The sequence below is a fragment of the Nycticebus coucang genome, chromosome X (assembly GCF_027406575.1).
Source record: "Nycticebus coucang isolate mNycCou1 chromosome X, mNycCou1.pri, whole genome shotgun sequence".
Lineage (NCBI taxonomy): Eukaryota > Metazoa > Chordata > Mammalia > Primates > Lorisidae > Nycticebus > Nycticebus coucang.
The window spans coordinates 56,752,796-56,775,125 of record NC_069804.1 but is presented as its reverse complement, the minus strand read 5'-3'; the positions used below and the strand labels follow the sequence as shown (position 1 = coordinate 56,775,125).

Genomic DNA, 22,330 nt, shown 5'->3' with positions numbered 1-22,330 from the left:
TGTAGCCCAGGCAATAGAGTGAGACTCTATCTCAAAAAAAAAAAAAATGTCAGCCAAATGGCCAACAGACTTATGAAAAAATGTGCACTATCACTGATCATCAGCAGAATGCAAATTAAAACCACAGTGAGCTACATCTTACCTCTGTCAGAATGGCCATCATTAAAACGTAAAAAAACAACGTATGCTGATGTGGATGCAGAGAAAAAGGTATGCTGATACATTGTTGATGGGACTGTAGATTAGTACAACCCCTATGGAAAACAGAATGGAGATTCCTCAAAACATAAAAAGACAACCCTACCATTGATCCGGCAATTCCGCCACTGAGCCTATCACACTTTGGGGGCAGGACACAGTTATAAGAGGTGCAAACAATGTAACCTAATTCTTTGTACCCTCAATTAACCTGAAACAAATAAAATAAACAACCTAAACAATTAAAAAGAAATCATTCTACCAAAAAGACACCTGCACTCAGTTTATAACAGCCCAATGCACAATTGCAAAGATGTGGAATCAGCTGAAGTGTCCCTCAGTATTTGAGTAGGGAAAGAAAATACACATACACACCACACACACTCACACACACACACACACACACACACACCTTGGAGTACTATTCAGCATAAAGAGGAATGAAATAATGTCCTTTGCAGCAACTTTAATGGCACTGGAGCCCATTATCCTAAGTAAAGTATCTCAGGAATGGAAAAACAAATGCCACATGTTCTCACTAATAAGTGGGAGCTAAACAATGGGTGCACATGGGTGCAAAAAGAAATAAAGGACAGCTGCAAATAAGAAAGGGAGATGGGGAGATGAGGGATAAAAACTATTGGGTATAATGAACACTGTCCTGATGATGGACACACTGAAAGCCCTGATGTTAGTATTATACTGTGTATTTATTAACAAAACTCTTGTACTCCCATAATATTTAAAAAAAAATTTAAATTAAAAAGTGTATGTTGATAACGATGGTGTTAGGAAAATGGACATATTTTTCTGTTAGTTTTTTGTTTAGAATGGATGCTGAAATGTTATCAAATATATTTTAGCATTAGGGAAATTGTTATATGACTTTTATCCTTTTGTTAATCTTATCAGTGATATCAGTAGATTTTCTAATACTGAGCCAATATTACATTTCTGGGATACACCACACTTGTTCATGGCATATTATATTTTTAACATCCTCCTGAATTCTCTTTGCTAATTTCAGATTTTTACATCAGTACTCTTAGATGAGATCGGTCTCCTGTTTTCCTTTATGTGTGTTCTAGTTGTTGGGTTTTGGCATCAATTTATGCAGAAATCTTTTTCTCCCTATTATCTAGATCCCATGGTCTAAAAAGTGTAAATAACATTATTTTTATATTTTCCTTGATGGTCAATAGAATTAACACAAGACTATGTGATTGTGCTATTTTGGAGTGGGGGGTCAAATTTATAATTTTTTTCCTATGGTTACTTGTGGGTTTTGATATGCTTATTCATCTGTAATCAGTTTTGGTAATTTTTGTTTTTGTAGAAAAGCACTCCAAGTTTCAGATATGTTTTCATAGAGTAAAGCAAATTATTCTCTCATTCTTTTCATTTACTCTGTAACTATTATTATTTTTCCATTTATAATCTTGTGTGTTTGTTTGTTTTGCAGTTTTTGGCTGGGGTCAGGTTTGAACCCACCACCTCCAATATATGGGGCCAGCGCCCTGTGTTTGGGTTTTTTAAATAGATTATCAAGTGGTTTGCCCATTTTATTGTTTTATATTTTCTTGCAAAGAATTGGTTTTTGGCATTAATTATTAGTCCTGTCACTTGTTTTCTAGTATATTAATTTATGTCAGTAATTTTACTTTTCTGCTTTGTTTAGGTTTACTTTTGTAATTCCTTTCTTAACTTCTTTTGTTGAATGCTTAATTAATTTGTTTTAATTTATTCTTCTATATTAATATAAATGTTTAAGGCCACAAAATTCATTTGACTACTGCTTTAGTCAACCATATCCTCTATTTCCGTTGTCGTTTTTTAGGTATTCTACAGTTTCAGATTAGATTTCCTCTTTGGCTAACGTGAAGGGTTTTTTCCCTGTTTATTTTCTACATGCTAGAGATTTTTCATTTTTATTTTTGTTATTAACCTTTACTGTTAATGTATTGTGATTAGAGAACGTGGTCTGTACTACCACTTTCTGACTCAACGTATGATCAATTAAAAAATTCTCAATGGATCACAGGAAAAAAAGAAGTAGGGTCTATTTTTAGTGTATTAAGTTTAAATTTTCCATTATCCTAGTTTTTGACTGTCATGACCTGTCATCAGCTGAATTAGTTTCATATTTCTGTTTTTATCTACTTTTGCATTTTCTATAGTTTTTAAATGAATTTTAACTCTATGCTTATTGGTAAATAAAAATTCAGAGAACATAGATCTTCATCATGTACTCTAGTTATTGGCATTATAGTTCCCTGCTTTGTCTTATTTATTGCTTTTTGACTTTGAGTCAACATTTTTATGGTATGAGTATCATAATTCTTGTTTTTCAAATTTTGACATCAATTCACTTATTAAACAAATATTCACTGAATACCTACTGTGTGCCAGGCACTAAAAATAAGACGATTAAGACAAGATCCTCGCCCTCATGGAGCTTACATTTTCATTAGAGAGTAGAATACAAAATAAACAATTAAAGATATAACACGTTATATCACATAATTGTATAAATAAACAATTAAAAATAGGCAGGTAGAGATTAATGCTCTGAGAAAGAACAAAAGTAGAATGAGAATAATTAAGAACAAGTGATCTCTATTTTGGATAAGGTAGTCAGGAAAGGCCTCTGCCTGGTACACATTTATCATTCTTTCACTTTCCTCTCATTTATCATCTTTTTTGTTTTTGTTTTCTTTCATAAGGGGACATGCAGGTGAAACAGTTTGCACACAAGGGATTGTTATGATCTTAAGGATCTAAAGATATGCTAAGGCCCAAATGAGAAGACAGGGGGTATGTCTGGATATGAATTTCTGATCCATATGAGTGATGAGCTAGGGCAGGATATGAGGGATATTTTGTTTTCCATTTCTTTCTGAGCTTGGCTACCATTATGTGTATTATTATTTTTTCAGGAAATATTCCCAGTCTTCAGCATGACTATTGAATAGACATTCTGTCTGATAATTTAATGGAACCCCTGGAATTTCCTGTCACTGGGCAAGACTTAGCTTGATGCTGATTGCTGTCAGGCTGCAGCAGGAAACCAGATCTCATGGCTTTGAGGGCTTAACTCTTTATCCTCTGAAGCTAAAGAGATGTCTTTTAATTTTGGTCACTCTTTATTTTACAGAAGTTTGACTTTTATACATATTCAATAAACCTGTACTTCTGTTCCTTGGAGATATTCTTCTGTCACTTAGAAGTTAAGAATCTAATTTCACCTAACAAATGATTGACTTTTAAATTTTCTGATAGTTTTTTCTCATAAGTATACCATATATACCCAAAATATATAAATATATTAAAATTATATATACACATATCCATAACTTTTGATCTGGAATTTATTTTGGTATATAATAAATGATGTAGCTTTAAAAGCCACTGCCTCTGTAGTTATCTCAAAAAGATACATTAATTAATCATTATCTCCTTGTTTTGGAAGATTATATATATGATGTTTTAATGATAGCCTGGTTTGCTTCTGGACTTTCACTTTCTGTTTTAATTGAAATTGTTTTATAATATGCTTAATCCCGTACTTAGCCCCTCTTCATCTCTTCTATAGCAGAATACTCACTAATATTATATCCTGCTTTTTTTTTTTTTTCAAAAAAAGTTAAATTCTGATAGGAATTGCATTAGGAGATATTTCAAATCCAAATAGCAGGTATTTATTTTTTGTTACAAGTTTAAGAATATAGAATGTATACATATCTAATTCATGATATAGATTGCAGTAGGGGAATGAAAGTGGAGAGTGATTAAAAGAGTATTATTACTTATTTCTTAAGAAAAATTCATGAAGCATAGACAGCAAAGTATTTAAATGTACTCAGTCTGAGTGGTAGGTGGGAACATGAGTATTGATTATGGCAATCTGTGTACATTTCTAAATATTTGAAATTTTGTATAAGGTAAAACAAAACAAAAACAACAAATGAAGCAGTAGAAATAGGCTTGTAAGCCCAAGAACATAGCACATCTACTCTGAGTGCTATAAACAGACAGGAATGTTATGTGTGTAATACATCCAGACTTTGGAGCTGGACTGTTCAAATTCACATCCTAGCTCTACCACTTATTAGATTTATGACTCCAGGTAAGTTATTTATCCTGTCTATGCCTCAATTTCCTGACCTGTAAAACGAGGACAATAATAATTGCTACCTCTTAGGGTTATTGTGAGTATTAAATAAGTTATGATATGGAAAGCACTTAGAACAGTATGCTTAGTAAGCATTAGCTATCATTATTATTGTATTAGCATTTCTATTATTATTACATTTACTACACAAATTATATTATTTTGTGGCTATTTTAATTTTTAAATAAATGAGACCATTCAAAGTATGGGCCCATCTGTAACTATTTTACTCAATCTTCACCTATTTTTCAGGGAAATGGCTCATTCCAAGGCTAGCTTTTCTTGGACAACTCCCTTCCATCCTTGCCTTGAGAACCCAGCCCTGGACTTGTCAAGCTATCGAGCAATTTCTTCTCTTGACCTCCTTAGAGACTTCAAACATGCCTTGAAAAAAGCAGAGGAAACTTCAGTGTATGAGGAAAGCTCCCTGGCCTCTGTGTCCCGCCCACTGCGTAGCCGTGCCTTCTCAGAGAGTCACATCAGCTTGGAGCCCCAGAGCACCCGGGCCTGGGGCCAGCTTAGGAAGGAGCTCTTTACCAAAGGTAATGAGACCCAGCCAGATCCTCTCGGATCCAGGAAGAAGCCCTTCCCTCCTCCTCGCCCCCCTCCTCCCAACTGGGACAAGTACAGACTCTTCCGTGCAGCCCAGCAGCAAAAGCAACAGCAGCAGAAGCAGCATCACCAGCAGCAACAGCAGCAGCAGCAGCAGCAGCAGCGGGAGGAGGAGGAGGAAGAGGAAGTAGAAGAGGAAGAAGAAGGAGAAGACGAAGAAGAGGAGCTGCCACCCCAATATTTCAGTTCAGAAACCACTGGTTCCTGTGCCCTTAATCCTGAGGAGGTCCTGGAGCAGCCGCAACCCCTGAGCCTTGGCCACCTAGAGGGCTCGAGGCAGGATGCACAAAGCCTCCCAGCAGAGCAAGAGTCCTTTGCTCTCCCTTCCAATGACTTCCTGCCCCCAAAAAGGGGCCACTTGGGATCTCAACCTGAGCAGGCTCAGCTCCCTTATTATGGCATTAGTGGGCTTTGGAGGACATCAGGGCAGGAAGCAACTGATTCCCCCAAGTAAGTGCTTATGAAAGATACTGGGCCCCTGAAGAGGCAGGCACTATGAATTTGAATTCCACCTCCACAATTTACCAACTGTGTGGGCTTGGGCTGGTCAATGAAACTGCTCCCAGCCTCGATCTTCTGACCTGGAAAATGGGCATGATAACATCTGCTCTACAAGGCTGTTAGGAATGTTAAAATAATCTATATAAAAGACATATTTCTATGCTTAGCATTTCAGATGCTCAATAAATGGGCATTATCAAGGTTCTTATCCCTAGATATTATTATTAAAATACTATATTATTTCTTAATTTGTATTTAAGTTATCCATCAATTTCTGGCCCCGATCCCAGAGGCATTAAACTCTTGTTGCCTTTCCTAAAAACCTAGCTCAGGACCTTTTCTGCCATTTCTTTTACCTGTCTCCCAGAACAGGTGGCCACCTTGCAACCTAACCTGCCTCTTCTCTATCACAAGTAGCCTGGGCTTCTAAACTCTTCTCTCCTATCCCCAGCATCAAAGGATTTGTGGGCTGGGTGCGTCATACCTTGATAATTCCTTACAACAGTTAAGGACATCATTTTTCTCTTCAACTTTCCCTCTCTCCTTCTTTCTTTTCCTCTTTGCATTTGCTACATTAGGCAATACAGGGTGAGTTGCTTGGGCAGAGAGGCCAAAGCAGGAGTGTGGTCTGGGGACAAGACTGCCAGCATTTGCTCACTCCACTGTGCCAGTGCTCATATGCATGCCCCATAGTGCATGCTTGCCTGTATTGCACCAAAGTGAAAGTCCTGGACCATCATTACTCAGTGCTCTGGCTCTGGGCTCTGCCTGCCCTCCTGTGAAGATCTCAGCCCACTCTCTGCTGGGGCTGGGGGTGAGGAGACAGGTGTCTTCTGAGACTTCTTGCTGTTAGAAGTACCTTGTTATTTTGTCTTCTATTCATAAGCAAATCTGTGACTTGGCTATATGGAGCTAGCTGAGCAGTTTTCCCATCTACAATGCCACAAGCACAGTATTTACAGGGCCTGGCTCCTGGGCACTGTGCAAATCACTTATCAGATCCATCCCATGTAGCTACTTCTCAAGCCCACCATCTAGCTGGGAGCATTCTTACTGTCATTAGAAAACATTTTGTGGAAAGTAACTATAATTTTTATCTATCATAGCAAGTAGAAGGGAAAGTGATCTAGCACATAGTAGGACTTAACTAATATTTCAGAAAAACAAATGAATGAATGAACATTTATTAAGCATTCACTATGTGCCAGCCACTGCTAACCATCATATATCTATTATTTAATTTAATCCTCACAAGACCTATATTGCCCATTAATATCCCCACTGGACAGGTGAGGAAACTAAAGCTTAGCAAAATAAGAAACTAATTCAGAGTTATATAGCAAAGATTAAAAGTCAAATATGTTTCATTCCAAACCCCATGTTTACTTTGCCTTCCTAGGGAGCCTCTCTGGGTCATATCTTATTCTTCCTGTAGGCCAGGCTTTCATGAGGCCCTCTTCTCTTCTGTAAGGTATTATGGAACAGAGGTAGCAGTTGCAGACCCTGATCATTCCTACTTTATGTACATCCATTCACCTTGGTATCTTAGCTAAAGAGAAGGACATCACTATTACTAGAGATCTTATAACTACAGAGACTTTTTAATGACTGTGAGATGTGAAGTAAACATTTGTTTGCACACAAACTCTAGCTTGTACCTGCAAAAATCAATTAGAGGTGCCTCTTTGTGTGATGGATATTTAAGGAACAGCATCATTCCCAACATAGCTAACATTTTTTGCCTGCTTGCTTTGTGACAAACAGCACTCTAAGCACTTTCATGATTGATTTTCACAACAAACCTATGAAATAGTTACTATTTTTCTCCATTTCTTAGATGAGAAAACTGAGTCCCAAGGAGATAAAGTAACTATCTGAAGATCACAGGTAGTCAGAAGCCAGGGAGTCTGGCTCACTCTGCTTGCCATATCATCTCAGGATCACTGGGCTCCTGAAGAAGACTGTATTTCAGACCCTAGAAGAGCAAAGGATCCTAACCAAAAGGAAATAGCTTTAAGATTTTGCAAGGAAGAATAGAGTCAAATATATATAATATTTTAGAGGCAAATATATATAATATTTTGAGTCTAAAATGTAAGCAAAGACATCCTAATTTCAGCCAAGTTTATCTGTAGTATTCTGATCATACTATTCAGTTAAAAAAATGCTAGGATACACATAGAAGAAGGTTAGTGGAATTATCAAGTGTTGGTTAAGTTCAATAATTCTGATTCAAGTGTAAACATAGCTTGATTTATAGATTATATGCATTTACTCTCAGTGCTTTGTGGAAGGAATAATCTAATATTTGCTTCCATGTTCACTACCAAATTGTGATTATGTTCTCATAGATCCCCTGTAACTCCTTCCCTGTTAATGGATGTGATGAGAAAAGGAGCCCTAGAGCATAGTACTGAATATGTTATGCTATTACATATCCTCCAGAATGTTTTCCATTCTTTACCAATACAGATCTACTCCAGGCAGAAAATTATTTACGTGTAGGATTTTATATGATGTCGACTTGCCACTTTAGCAGTATAGCATAGTGACTAGACTCACAGGTGAAAATCACAGGTCTGCCATTTAATGGCTAGTGACCTTGGGAAAGTCACTTTACCAGTTGGTGCCTCATGTCCTTACCTGTAAAATGGTTGTCATGAGCATCCATATATATATAGACATATGTGTATGTGTGTATCTATCTTAGGACAGTTTCTGGAGCATGGTAAGCATAGTGGGAATAGTAGCTAGTATTATTCCTTTATCAGTGTTATAAGCTTGAAAACCTACATATAAAATCAATTTACTTAGGATGAGAAAATTGGTGTGCCCAGGTTTCTTTTGTGTGATGAATTAGGAGACAGCATAGCATGAATCAGTAAATAGCTGTGGAGCCTTTTAACCATTATTTTTGACCTTTATCTAAAAGCTGCAAATAGCTGCAAAAATGACTAATGAGTTTCTCCTATTTTCTCTTGCAAACAAGCTGCAGGTTAGCAAAGGAGTAGTGGCACAGACAGGTGGAAGGTGGGGATAGCTAGGAGGAAATGGGACTATGATGAGGGTGGGTCTCCCCCTCAAGTAAACCACAGGCACAATTGTTTACCCCTCCATCACTGAAACCTGACTTTGTGGCATTTCTCTTTTCTTCCTTCCTCACATCAGACCAGAAGCTTTGATGGCAGAAGAGGCCAAACTCAAGGCAGCGTGGAGCCAGAGCTGCTTTTTTCCTGAGAAGTTCTCTTTCAAGGGCTGGGGTTCTGAGAAGCAACGCCTCAGCCCTGCAGGCTTCAGTGAACCCAAGACAACAGGGTCTGCTGCCACACTTGTCAAGCCTCTGGGTGCTGCTGGTTCCATTTTATCCCTATTTCACTCTACAGCCATGGAGGATGCTGGGGCCCCTGGGAATATGCCAGAAGTGGAGAGATGCTATCCCTTCTCAGGCCAAAGGCCTAACCTAGAGTAGGCAATCTCAGAAGAGCTCATGAGAGATGTGTTGGGCACAGGGGTGCTAACCCCAGCCTCAAAAATGGTGACCACTGCTGAGGTTATGGGTGACCACTTTGCTGTGGGAGATCTGCAGTAGAAAGGCCGTTTCAAGAAGGAGCAGCATTGGGAAAGAAGAAAAGATGAGAGCATCCAGAAAAGCCACAGGGTGCCTTTGTAAACAAGCAGACTAGTTAGAGTTGGAATGTGTGGGCATCAAAGGATAGTGAGAGGGAGACCAACAGTAGGGGCCATAAATCAAAAGAATCACTGATGGTCAGAAGCCCAGAAATTTGGGAGCCTGCCAGTTTTTTTTTTTTTTTTATTTTAGTAGGGCGTTAATAACTAAACCAAATTATCTCTAAAGAAGTTACCCTAGCTGCTGAAGTCAGGGGAATGGAATAGCCTTCTAAGTTCTTAAAATCTGCCTTTAGTTATAGCTTCCAGACAGTTTTTATGTGACCTGTTTACATTTGAACAGTACCTTTTGCTCTGTATTTTTTTTTATAATTCCTTGGTGAAGCAGGGTCCCATTTTTCAGATGGAGTAATTAAGAAACAGAAAGATAAGCAGACTCTCAGCAGAGGTTCTCAAATGGTCATTCTTTGTTTCCGCAGACAAGAGTTTCAGCACTTCTCACCTCCTCCAGGGGCCCCAGGAATCCCTACCTCTTACTCAGCTTACTACAATATTTCTGTGGCCAAGGCAGAGCTTCTGAACAAATTGAAAGACCAACCCGAAATGGCAGAGATTGGCCTGGGAGAGGAGGAACTTGACCATGAATTGGTACAAAAAAAGGTGAAGTTATTTGATATGTACTATCTATGATTTTCGACATTTAGCTTCAGTGTGTCTAGAGGGTGACCAGCACTCTAACACTCTCTAAAACATTTTCAATATGGAAATCAAACAGCCTCTTTGGGTCCCTCACAGATTCAACTCCAGTCTCTTTTCGATCCAGTCAATAATAGCAATCATCATTATCATCATCTCTCTAATCCTTAGAACAACCTAACCAGGTAGATATTGCCATTGCTTTTTCACCTGTTGAAGGGACTACCAGTAACTCACGCAGGAGTTGCAGGCTAAAAATGATAGATCCACAACTTGAAGTCAAGACTGTTTGAATTTCTACTTTACTGTTTGTGCTGTCTCTCTGAGTTAAGTCAGCCTTGTAAGTAAGTCACTACCTAGGGCACATCAGGGTTTTTGCCAGTGAGCTTTTGTAACCAATGGCAGTGGCATTGATTTTTATTCTCTTTCTAGGAGAGAGAATAGTGTGAGGAAAATAAGGAGAAATTATAGGCTAGCAAACATTTGTATTTATTTGCAAAGATAGTCAATTAGCTCTTAAAAATACAAAATAGATAAATGAAGATGACGTTGTTGTTTCCAAAGCCTCCCTTTCTTCCTCTAAGTGCCACTAGCTTGGTTTTCTAATCAAATTTCTGGAATCACTTTGCCCTCCTTTCACTTACCCATTTTATTTCATGAGCTGTGACAACTTCAAAGGCTCAATTTACCATTTTGTGGACATCTGAACGCCAAGCAAATTGCTCTTCTGCTCATATTTCTTTTTCAAGACATGACCAGTAGGAAAGCACAGGGCCATTTTCAAGAGCCCTCCCTGCAATTTTTCATCTGAAGCAAAATGTCAAAGGAAGAATTGGAAGCATGGTGGTATTAAACTTGTATTGATCAGATGCCTGCTTCCTTGGATTCCATGTTCCCTGAGCATGGCAGGGCTGCTCCTAGCTTACTCAGGACATGGCCTCTATAGGAACAAACATAGCAGATCTCTGACGAGGAGATGAGAGAATGATCAGAAATTGCAAAGCAGAGTACAGCAGAGAGTGATATTGCAAAGCATAGTACAACAGAGAGTGATTTGAAGTAATTGTGGGTAGGCTAGGACAGTTTTTGTTCCTGAAAAAAAAAAGGTGAGGAAAGTCACTGATTTGAAATATTCCAGAATAAACAACTCAGCTCTGGCCAGGTCTGTGATGACTCCACAGCTCTATATACTACACTTTCCCTAAGATTCAGGGTTACGTTAGAGAGCCAAGGTGCCAAGAAACAAAGGGCTCTCTCCATTTTTATCCTTCTGTTCATCCCCAGAGCCTGGAAGCTAGGATGCATAGATGATGTTCAAAGTAAGTCTTTTGCCCCCCAGCCATTCCTTTTCCTTAGCATTGAACTTTGTTTGGGAGATCAAAGAGTGAAAATATAACTGACAGCCTCTTGGCATCTAATTATGTTGTCTCATTTATACCATTCATCCCCAATTTCCAGTGGATTTGGAATTTATCCCAAATGCAAATCTATTATACTTCAGACTAAGGTCATGTTGATCTCCTAACTTTTAAATAGTTCTAAAATATAACAACAGGTTCTGGAACCCAGAAGAGGCTCTCTTAGTCTTGGAAACCTTGGAAATCTCTAAATAAACTACCAGAGAGGAACTTATTTTAGGATACTACAAGCTTGTGGTCCTACAATGCCTGTGCTGGAATAATAACAAACACTGTAGCATACTTCCTATGTACAAGATACTATTCTAAACACATAAAATGTGTTTATTCATTTAATTGTAATAACTCTATGAGGTACTTACTAATGTTATCCTATTTTTTAGATGTGGAAATTGAGAGGTTAAGTAATTTGCTTTACCACTACTTTGTGGCAGAGCTGGGATTCAAACTCAGAGAGTCTGGCATTGGATTCCATGTGCTTTTCCACAATTTAATACTGGCTACAAAGGCTGTGTGCAGCCTGGGACAAGCCCATTCTTGTCAGAACCTTGCAGCTAGATAAGTAGTCATTAGTTTACAGTGCCTTATAGAAACAATATAATAATAATAGCTTAGTAAACATGCATTGAGCACTTAAGTTCCAGGCATAATCATAAGTCTTATACTTCTGTGATCTCATTTAACCATTACAATACCCCTGGCTGGGGTGGAGAAGAGGGTACTTCTCTACTTTACAGATGAGAAAACAGAAGTGTTAGTGGAATTAAGTACCTTGCCCAAAGTCACACAGTTTGGTGTAGGTGAAATTGGAATCCAGACATCTCTGACTCCAAAACTCTACTCTACCGCACTACCTTCCTGTGAGTGCAGTCCCAGAACTGGAAACACCTGTAGGGGAGGCAAATCTAAGACACAGGCAGTACCTCCCTTGAGAAATTTACCATCAATAGTAAATGGAGGAATAGAAAATGAAGAACTTCAAATTACTCTATAGGGTTCTAATTCTAAAAGACTTGAGAACTCAAAAAAGAAAGAGATAATTGAGAGAAGACTTAGAGAGGAAGGCTTCCTGTAGCAAAGGTAGGAGCAGAGCTGAGCCCAGAAAAAGAAATAGGAATAGCCAAAGTGAAGAAAGAGGTAAAGAGCAGGTGGAACTATGTAGGCCACTCAGGAACTCAAGAATGAGTGGGTGAACACAGAAGAGAGTGAGAAGCTAATCCCAGAAGGCTCTGGGGAGTGATATTAGAATGGCAGGGGGGGATCACTTAGGGGCAAATACTTTCCCATCCTAGGCTCTCAAAAACATTCTAACTCATATTTATTAGTCTCAGCAGGTTTTTTGTTTGTTTGTTTGTTTGAGACAGAGTCTCAAGCTGTTGCCCTGAGTAGAGTGCTATGGTGTCATAGCTCACAGCAACCTCCAACTGTGGCTCAAGTGATCCTCTTGCCTCATTTTTTCTATTTTTAGTAGAGACAGGGTCTCGCTTTTGCTTAGGCTGGTCTCAAACTCGTGAGCTCAAGCAATCTACCCACTGCAGCCTCCCAGAGTGCTATAATTATAGGCGTGAGCCACCACGCCCAGCCTCAGCAGGCATTTTTAAGTTGCATTTGGCAAATGAGGCTTAGCCCATGGGTACCATTTACCTAATGCCAAAAAACTTGGTAGTGATATGGAGATTCCTACCAGATAAAGAGAGAAGGTGCCTGCTGAGAAAACTAGAATTGCTAATGACTTGCTCAGGTTTCCTTTGTTTCCAGTGACTAGAGCCCACCATCTGTTATTTGGATCCCACAGTTAAGGTTTCAGGCACAGATTAGTTTCTGTTGGTCCCCGTTCTCATCCTTTGTCTTCTCCTGTTTAACTCCCCTAGATACAACTTATTGAAAGCATTGGCAGAAAACTTTCTGTCCTTCGGGAGGCCCAGCGTGGGCTGCTAGAGGACATCAATGCCAATTCCACCCTTGGGGAGGAGGTTGAGGCCAACTTAAAAGCCATCTGCAAATCCAATGAGTTTGAAAAGTACCGTTTGTTTATTGGGGACCTAGACAAAGTGGTCAACCTATTGCTTTCACTCTCTGGACGACTGGCCCGCGTGGAGAATGCTCTCAACAGCATCGATTCAGAGGCCAACCAGGAGAAGGTAGAGTTGGATTCTTTGGGGTGTGGATGGAAGGAAATACCATCTGTTTCTTCTCAGGGCTCTGTCTTTCAAGTCGGGCTATGACAGGAGGCAGTAGAGCATAGTGTGAGAGTGTGTGCACTGGATTGTAAGTGCCCTGAAATTCTGCCTCTGTCACTTGTTAGCTGTGGGCAAATCACTTAGCTTCACTCTGCCTCTGTCTTGTCTATAAAATGGGTTGACTGTTCTACTTAATTCATGGGGCTGTGAGAATTAAGTTAGATAATCCATGTTGATTACTTAAAACAGGACCTAGAACAGGCTAAACATCGATGCTACCTATTGGTAGCAGCAGCAGCAGCAGTTTTACCTCCCCCTCTCTAGAGGTGGAGAGGAAGGTTTCATCAAGTAGGTGAGATTGGGAGGCTGTCAGTTTCACAGGTTGGGTCACGCACATACATTTCTGAACCAAAACTGCATTCCTTGCCCTATACAAGGGGCTTTGAATTCAATGTAGAACCCACAGTAAGGTGCATATGCACATGCTTGTACACACAGATATATCCACTCACCGGAGACACACACCATAAAGAAAGCATCACCACAGTCATGGCTGTTTACCAGATGAAAAGAACATAGGCTGGCTTTGTCAGAGCCTTCTTCCACCCCAAACCCAGTGGCAGTCCCCAGATTAAAGTATACCTTAGAGATGTCACATCCCTCTGTCCAGAACTGCTGTCATGTTTATCCTTCTCCTGCTACAAGGAAGAAAGGCTTGTGCATGGAGGTAGACTTTAGGAAACAAAGTCTAGGACTAATCAGTTAACAGAATGGCTAGCTGCATTGGGGCAGCTTCCCTGATGGAGCAGTGACAGGCAGCACTGTGAGGCAGATACCTGGTACTTGGCATAGCTCCTAACTGATCCTCTGCTTCCTCAGTTGGTGCTGATAGAGAAGAAGCAGCAGCTGACAGGGCAGTTGGCCGATGCCAAGGAGCTGAAGGAGCACATGGACCACCGCGAAAAGCTGGTGTTTGGCATGGTCTCCCGCTACCTGCCTCAGGACCAGCTCCAAGATTACCAGCACTTTGTCAAGATGAAATCTGCTCTCATAATTGAACAGCGAGAGTTGGAGGAGAAGATCAAGCTTGGGGAAGAGCAGCTCAAATGTCTCAGGGAGAGCCTACTCCTGGGGCCCAGCAATTTCTAATTCTACCAGCAGTCTGCCACAGCACTCCTGCCCAGCCACACTGGGAAATACTTTTAGTCTTCTTTGTTAGCCATTTGTTATCAAGTAGATGGCAATTAGCAAATACAGCCCTCGACCCTGGACATCTCTCACTGACCCTTCCTCTAGCAATGGTCCCAACTGGCTAGGAGAATCTGGGGAGGTCCCAAGCTTCTACCCTTGGGAACTACAACAAGGTGTGATCATACATCCACACTCTACTCCCCACAGTTTGCAAGGGCAAGCACTTGCTGCACACAAGACCAACAAAGTGCCTTCATTTTTTGTACTAGGACACCAAAGACATCAAGTACTTACCACCCACCCATACTACATTCAGTCTCTTAAGGCTCAGAAACAAGCTGCCTGCCACAGCTTTACTCTGCTCCAGGGCTTGTGGCCCAGCCACTTTCCACAGAGATCTGACTGCCTTGAGGGCATTTGCCTAGTAGGGCCTCATCCAAGCTTTGCAGCAGAAGCACAGAAGGAGGAATTACACCTAACAGAATTTTATCATAGTTTGAGTATCCTCAGGTGCCCCTCAGGAAGGAACCAGGCTTAAACAAATCAGCTCCATGGCTACCTTCTCCAGCAGCTAGTTGAAGTGGAGGAGACCTGCTTTCAGTCCTGCCTAGTGTCCTGAAACTTCAAGCCTGACACCTCTTGTTTCACTTTACCCTTCCATTGCTAGGGTTTACAGATGCCTATTCCAGGGCTTCACACTGTGGGCCTCTACTAAGGCTGGCTTCTGAATATAGATGTTATTACTGGGGGCAGGGGATTCTTATTGTTATATATGAAATGGCCTTTTGATTTTATTTATTTTTATGTTTCAATTACTATACTTTTCTTTTTTAACTAATTAAAGCAAGAAGAAGGAAGTTGGAGAGGGAAAGGTTAGCCCAGAAGGAAACCATTTTCTGCAGATCAGCCAGAATCTACCATGGCTAGGAAAACAAGTGCCAAGACATTGAATTCTTCTTACCATAGCTACTAGTTTCTAAAAAAGGAGATCTCCTCCAGGAACTTGGAGCCTCCTACTATGGCCTGCCCCTGTGCTTCCCTTGAAGTCTGGGTGACTATGAGCTTAGCATTCCCCTGCAGGGTTCAATTCTTTCTTACTTATTTTTTGAAACCAAAGAAATCTTCTGAAACCAAGAAAGGTTCACCCATTTCTCTGCTGTCTCCAGGCTATGAGGTAGAGTAGAGGTGAGCTCAAAGGAGCTCTTCTAACCATTGCTTTCTCAACCTGTGGCATGGCTCAGAGAACCAGAACTCATGGTAGCTGGGAACTCCAGCCAGGTCCAACCCCCTAGAGTAAGTGATGACCCAGCTAGTATTTTAGGCATACAAATAACAAAAGCTGCTGCTGTTGCCAAGGCCCTGATGTTGTTAGCCAGCTTATATCCTGGAAAAGCCCTCAGGTGCGTGATAAAAGGAAGGGAGTCTTGATCAAACTCTGCCCTCAGTTTCAGCTCAATGGTATTATGCAGCCAGGCCAAGTCCTATCATCTCTTCTAGTTACTGCTGAGTTCCTCCAGGTCCTTGGAGGTCAACGGTAGCAGCAGGAGTGCCTCATTCAACCAAATAATTTGCCAAAGAACTTTGCTGCTGATACAAATACTGGTCACTAGCTTCTATTTCCTCTTCATTGTATTTGAAAACAATAGGAAAATCTTGGCTAGCAGAGTGTCCTAGTGAGGGTGGGGGTAAGCCTTTCCGTGGAACCCTGGGTATGATCTCAGTTATTTTTGCCAGAATTGTTAGTTACAATGTCATACCTGCCTTTCTCCCTTCCAATGGAAGACTTTTCTGTATTTGGGAAAGCTGGTGCTTATAAAAGGCTGGGCTTACCCAAGCCAAGGTTGAAGAAGGTGGAGAAGTGCTTTGAATGGAGAACACAGGATGCTTATTTTCACATGACGGGACAGTTTCCAAAGCATTTAAAAAATAACTGCAGAACTATACTGAGCAATGAAGTTCAGTAGACAGCATTAAACTTCTAACCAGACACTGGTGTGCCACACTTCTGCTGTGACAGTCTTGTTGTGTGTGATTGTGCTGCAAAGCTGGCAGTATTACTTGAGGTGCTGTGTCTCTCACCTGTTCTCAATTCCTGGGCTAAGCCCTTATCTAAGGACTTTCAGGGGATAGCAGTTTGGAAGACAGGCCAAGGGATATTCCTAAAGACAGTTACTCAACTTAACTTCTGCTTTCTCCCTTCAAATACTTATGTAACCCCCCATGGGTAATAGGTAAGCAGGGACATGTGCTTCCTAACTTGTCCCCTTACCCCCAGGGCTCTGGATAACTGAGTTTCCTTGAGTCTCACAGCTAGAGACTCGGCTACGATGTAACAGTAAATGCCCAACTGGAATCCGAGAAAATGAAACAGATACTGAAAATAAAACTCTAGAAAGGAAGATATTGGAAATAGAGGAAAGGAGAGAAGGTAAAAAGATGAAAAGCCTCTTTCAAGGCTAGGTTCAGTTTCTGTTTTCCATTAACCACATGTGCCAAAAAGCTGCCCAGGCACACCAGAGACCATATCCTGGACCCCCGCCTCCTTGAAGGATCTTCTCTGCCAGTAGCAGACCCCAGATGGAGGAAGCTAGGAACATTTCTGGCCACTTCCATCTGTCTGGAACTCAGAGACTCGCTGCCTTTGCCCAAGGAGTTATTTATGCCAATAATATTTCTTTAACAGTGTATTGTATTATTTGAAAATTAGTAGATCTTTAGGGGGGTGGGGCAGGGGGCATCCTTTATAGATAAAGAAGCAGTGTTTGTTTTAAAACTGATGGGGGTCATCTATCCCATGTGAAGCTATTATTTTTCCAAATCTTATTGTTTCTGCATTTGTGTCCTCCACCACTCCCTTCTCGGCTATCATAGATATGCCTGCCAGATTGTCATCAAGGGTCATACTTCAATAAAAGGTGCTAAGGACAAAAAAAAAAAAATCTCATGTGTTTTGACTTAGGTGATAGAAGTCTCTTAAGATTTTTCTGAAAAGCATTAGATATAAAATTTGGTCACCTATCCATAGTCCTTCAGGCATATATGACTAGAGCCTTACCCACATCCCTAAATCCTTACCCTGGTCCTTAGGGATAGTATTTATGCTGTACGCACACCATTCATCATCTCCAGCATAATAGTAGAGTCTACCATAACCTTTTTAGGGGCAAGGCTTTTAGACATCTATTTCAACAGCACCCTGAATAGGATGCACAGTTTATGCCATGGATTTTTTCTGTTGATACCATGGGATTGAGGTGTAGTGTTTTTCTACTTAGAAGGACCTCAGACCACAGCTGTATCCTTTAGTTTGTTAATATATTTCTTCTCTATGGGGGGTCAATGGCAACATCATAACTAGTCTAACCTGGCAAGTAAAGTCAACAATAAATAGGTGTAATCCCAGGTGTAGACCTCAGCAGTACACAGAGTCTAATTCTGGAGTCTAGTCTGATTAGAGGTAAACTACCTTCTGGACTTCCTTTAATCTAAAGTTCTGTCTAGTAGTATCATCTTACTTCTAGCTAATAATCCAGTCTCACACCTTCATTTTCAGTTCCCTAGAAAGCATAGCCTTAATGATCAGTTTCCCAAGACAACCTCAAGGTTTAGACCCAAATGCACTCCAGGTAGCACTGACACTGAAAAGAATGATTTTTTTCCCTCTGTTTCCCTCTATTCCAACTGTCCTCCTCCTATTCTAGATATCCAGTGTGCTAGATAGTGTGGAAAGAGTCCAACTTTGGCATTAGAATGAACTGTGTTCAAATCTTGGATCTGCCACTTACTCTATGATCTTGGGTTGCTTGCTCAACTTCTGAGATAATTTTCTTTCCAGTAAAATGGGAACAATTATATCTATCTTTCAAGTGAATTATAAATAATAAATAAAAGCCACTATTGAGAAGCTGTTAGAAAGGCAGAATCCCAGTCCCCACCCCAAACCCAGTGACAGAAGTGTGAATTTTAGATTCCTAGAAAATCTGTGTACATAACATAACTTGGGATGTAATGACCTATCACAAACATACTCAGTACATGCTTACAAGGTTAATATGCATGACCAAATGAACAAACAGAAAGTGATATTAAGAAAACAATTCCATTCTTTTAAATTTCAGAATATTACAAGGATACATACATTTTGGGTTACATAATTTGCTTTTGTGCATTTTACATCAAAGTTATAAGTGTGCCCTTTACCCAGAATATGTACGTTGCACCAGTTAAGTGTGAATACTACATTTGAACTAGTCAATCAACATTTATATACACATATGAAAGTAAAACTCAGTATAAATCAAGTAGATAGGAAGGAAGAAGAAGGGTAAGGTAAATTTACACTTAACAGTTCCATTTAAAATGCATCAAAAAGAATAAAAGAGTTAAAATAAATTTAAAAAAAGAAGTGCAAAACTTTTATGCTGAACATTATAAAACACTGTTGAGAGAAATTAGAAATGATCTAAAAAAAAATGGAAAGATACTCCGTGCTCATAGATCAGAAGAATTAATGTTGTTAAGATGAAAATACACCCAAAATTGATCTATAGATTCAATCCAATCCTTATTCCAGATTTCTAGGGATCTAGAATCCCAGTGGCTTCTTTGCATAAATTGACAAGCTGATTCTAAAATTCAGATGGAATTATAAGGAACCCAGAATAGCCAACCTTTAAAAAGAGCAAAGTGGGAGGATTCACACGTCCCCACTTCGAAACTTACTGCAGAGCTACTATAGACAAGACAACGCGGTATAGAGTCCAGAAATAAGGCCTCACATTTAAGGTCAGTTAATTTTCTTTTTTTCTTTTTATTTTACTTTATTTATTTATTTTTAACTTTTTATTGTTGGGGATTCATTGAGGACACAATAAGCCAGGTTACACTAATTGCATTTGTTAGGTAAAGTCCCTCTTGCAATCATGTCTTGACCCCAGAACTTGTGGCACGCACCAAGGCCCCGCCGCCTCCCTCCTTCCCTCTCTCTGCTTTTCCTCCCCCCCATAACCTTAATTGTCATTAATTGTCCTCATATCAAAATTGAGTACATAGGACTCATGATTCTCCATTCTTGTGATGCTTTACTAAGAATAATGTCTTCCACTTCCATCCAGGTTAATACGAAGGATGTAAAGTCTCCATTTTTTTTAATAGCTGAATAGTATTCCATGGTATACATATACCACAGCTTGTTAATCCATTCCTGGGTTGGTGGGCATTTAGGCTGTTTCCACATTTTGGCGATTGTAAATTGAGCTGCAATAAACAGTCTAGTACAAGTGTCCTTATGATAAAGGATTTTTTCCTTCTGAGTAGATGCCCAGTAAAGGGATTGCAGGATCAAATGCAAGGTCTAGCTTGAGTGCTTTGTGGTTTCTCCATACTTCCTTCCAAAAAGATTGTACTAGTTTGCAGTCCCACCAGCTGTGTAGAAGTGTTCCCTTCTCTCCACATCAATGCCAGCATCTGCAGTTTTGAGATTTTGTGATGTGGGCCATTCTCACTGGGGTTAGATGATATCTCAGGGTGGTTTTGATTTGCATTTCTCTAATATATAGGGATGATGAACATTTTTTCATATGTTTGTTAGCCATTCGTGTGTCTTCTTTAGAGAAGGTTCTATTCATGTCTCTTGCCCATTGATGTATGGGATTGTTGGCTTTTTTTCATGTGGATTAATTTGAGTTCTCTATAGATCCTAGTTATCAAGCTTTTGTCTGATTGAAAATATGCAAATATCCTTTCCCATTGTGTAGGTTGTCTACTTGCTTTGGTTGTTGTCTCCTTAGCTGTACAGAAGCTTTTCAGTTGAATGAAGTCCCATTTGTTTATTTTTGTTGTTGTTGCAATTGCCGTGGCAGTCTTCTTCATGAAGTCTTTCCCCAGGCCAATATCTTCCAGTGTTTTTCCTATGCTTTCTTTGAGTATTATTGTTTCATGCCTTAAATTTAAGTCCTTTATCCATCTTGAGTCAATTTTTGTGAGTGGGGAAAGGTGTGGGTCCAGTTTCAGTCTTTTACATGTAGCTATCCAGTTTTCCCAACACCATTTATTGAATAGGAAGTCTTTCCCCCAAGGTATGTTCTTATTTGGTTTATTGAAGATTAGGTGGTTGTAAGATGTTAGTTTCATTTCTTGGTTTTCTATTTGGTTTCAAGTGTCTATGTCTCTATATTTGTGCCAGAACCATGCTGTCTTGAACACTATGGCTTTATAGTACAGACTAAAATCTGGTATGCTGATGCCCCCAGCTTTATTTTTGTTACTAAGAACTGCCTTAGCTATACGGGTTTTTTTCTGGTTCCATACAAAACACAGAATCATTTTTTCCAAATCCTGTAAGTACGATGTTGGTATTTTGATAGGAATGGCATTGAATAGGTAGATTGCTTTGGGAAGTATAGACATTTTAACAATGTTGATTCTTCCCATCCATAAGCATGGTGTGTTCTTCCATTTGTTAATATCCTCTGCTATTTCCTTTCTGAGGATTTCATACTTTTCTTTATAGAGGTCCTTCACCTCCTTCGTTAGGTATATTCCTAGGTATTTCATTTTCTTTGAAACTATGGTGAAGGAAGTTGTGTCCTTAATTAGCTTCTCATATTCACTGTTATTGGCATATACAAAGGCTACTGACTTGTGGACATTGATTTTATATCCTGAAACATTACTGTATTTTTTGATGACTTCTAGGAGTCTTGTGGTTGAGTCTTTGGGATTCTCTAAGTATAGGATCATGTCGTCAACAAAGGGGGAGTGTTTGACCTCCTCTGCTCCCACTTGGATTCCCTTTATTTCCTTGTCTTGCCTAATTGTATTAGCTAGAACTTCCAGCACTATGTTGAATAGTAAAGGTGACAGAGGACAACCTTGTCTGGTTCCAGTTCTAAGAGGAAAAGCTTTGAGTTTTACTCCATTCAGTAAAATATTGGCTGTGGGTTTGTCATAGATAGCTTCAATCAGTTTTAGAAATGTGCCACCTATGCCTATACTCTCAGTGTTCTAATTAGAAAAGGATGCTGGATTTTATCAAATGCTTTTTTTGCATTTATTGAGAGGATCATGTGATCTTTATTTTTGCCTCTGTTAATATGGCGGATAACGTTTATGGACTTGCGTTTGTTAAACCAGCCTTGCATCCCTGGGATGAAACCTACTTGATCATGATGAATGACTTTTTTGATGAGAAGCTGTAATCTATTGACTATGATTTTGTTGAGAATTTTTGCATCTATATTCACGAGTGAGATTGGTCTGAAATTCTTTTTGTTTGGGTCATTTCCTGGTTTTGGTATCAGGGTTATGTTTGCTTCATAGAATGTGTTGGGGAAGATTCCTTCTTCCTCAATTTTTTGGAATAATTTCTGCAGTACAGGAATAAGCTCTTCCTTGAAGGTTTGATGGAATTCTGGTGTGAAGCCATCTGGACCAGGGCATTTTTTGGTTGGAAGATTTTTTATTGTTTCTTTGATCTCAGTGTTTGAAATTGGTCTGTTCAGGAGCTCTATTTCTTCCTGGCTAAGTCTAGGGAGAGGGTGTGATTCCAAATATTGATCTATTTCCTTCACATTGTCAAATTTCTGGGCATAGAGTTTCTGGTAGTATTCAGAGATGATCTCTTGTATCTCTGTGGGATCAGTTGTTATTTCCTCATTATCGTTTCTGATTGAGGTCACTAGAGATTTTACTTTTCTATTTCTCGTTAGTCTGGCCAATGGTTTATTTATTTTATT

At 39.7% G+C, this 22,330-nt stretch overlaps 1 protein-coding gene across 2 annotated transcripts in view; it reads left to right on the top strand.

The window, feature by feature from the left end:
• The window catches only part of SHROOM4 (shroom family member 4), a 369,471-nt gene extending 351,841 nt beyond the window's left edge, over positions 1 to 17,630 (top strand). Inside the window, exons 6-10 of one of the 2 annotated variants that reach the window (XM_053580433.1) lie at positions 4,622 to 5,431; positions 8,651 to 8,947; positions 9,589 to 9,769; positions 13,095 to 13,364; positions 14,283 to 17,630. In XM_053580433.1, coding sequence (XP_053436408.1) covers positions 4,622 to 5,431; positions 8,651 to 8,947; positions 9,589 to 9,769; positions 13,095 to 13,364; positions 14,283 to 14,552 — 1,828 coding nt within the window. In that variant the 3' untranslated portion in view covers positions 14,553 to 17,630. The remainder of the gene's footprint in view (positions 1 to 4,621; positions 5,432 to 8,650; positions 8,948 to 9,588; positions 9,770 to 13,094; positions 13,365 to 14,282) is intronic. The other variant, XM_053580434.1, reaches the window with a different exon arrangement.
• The last annotated feature ends 4,700 nt before the right edge of the window (positions 17,631 to 22,330 follow it).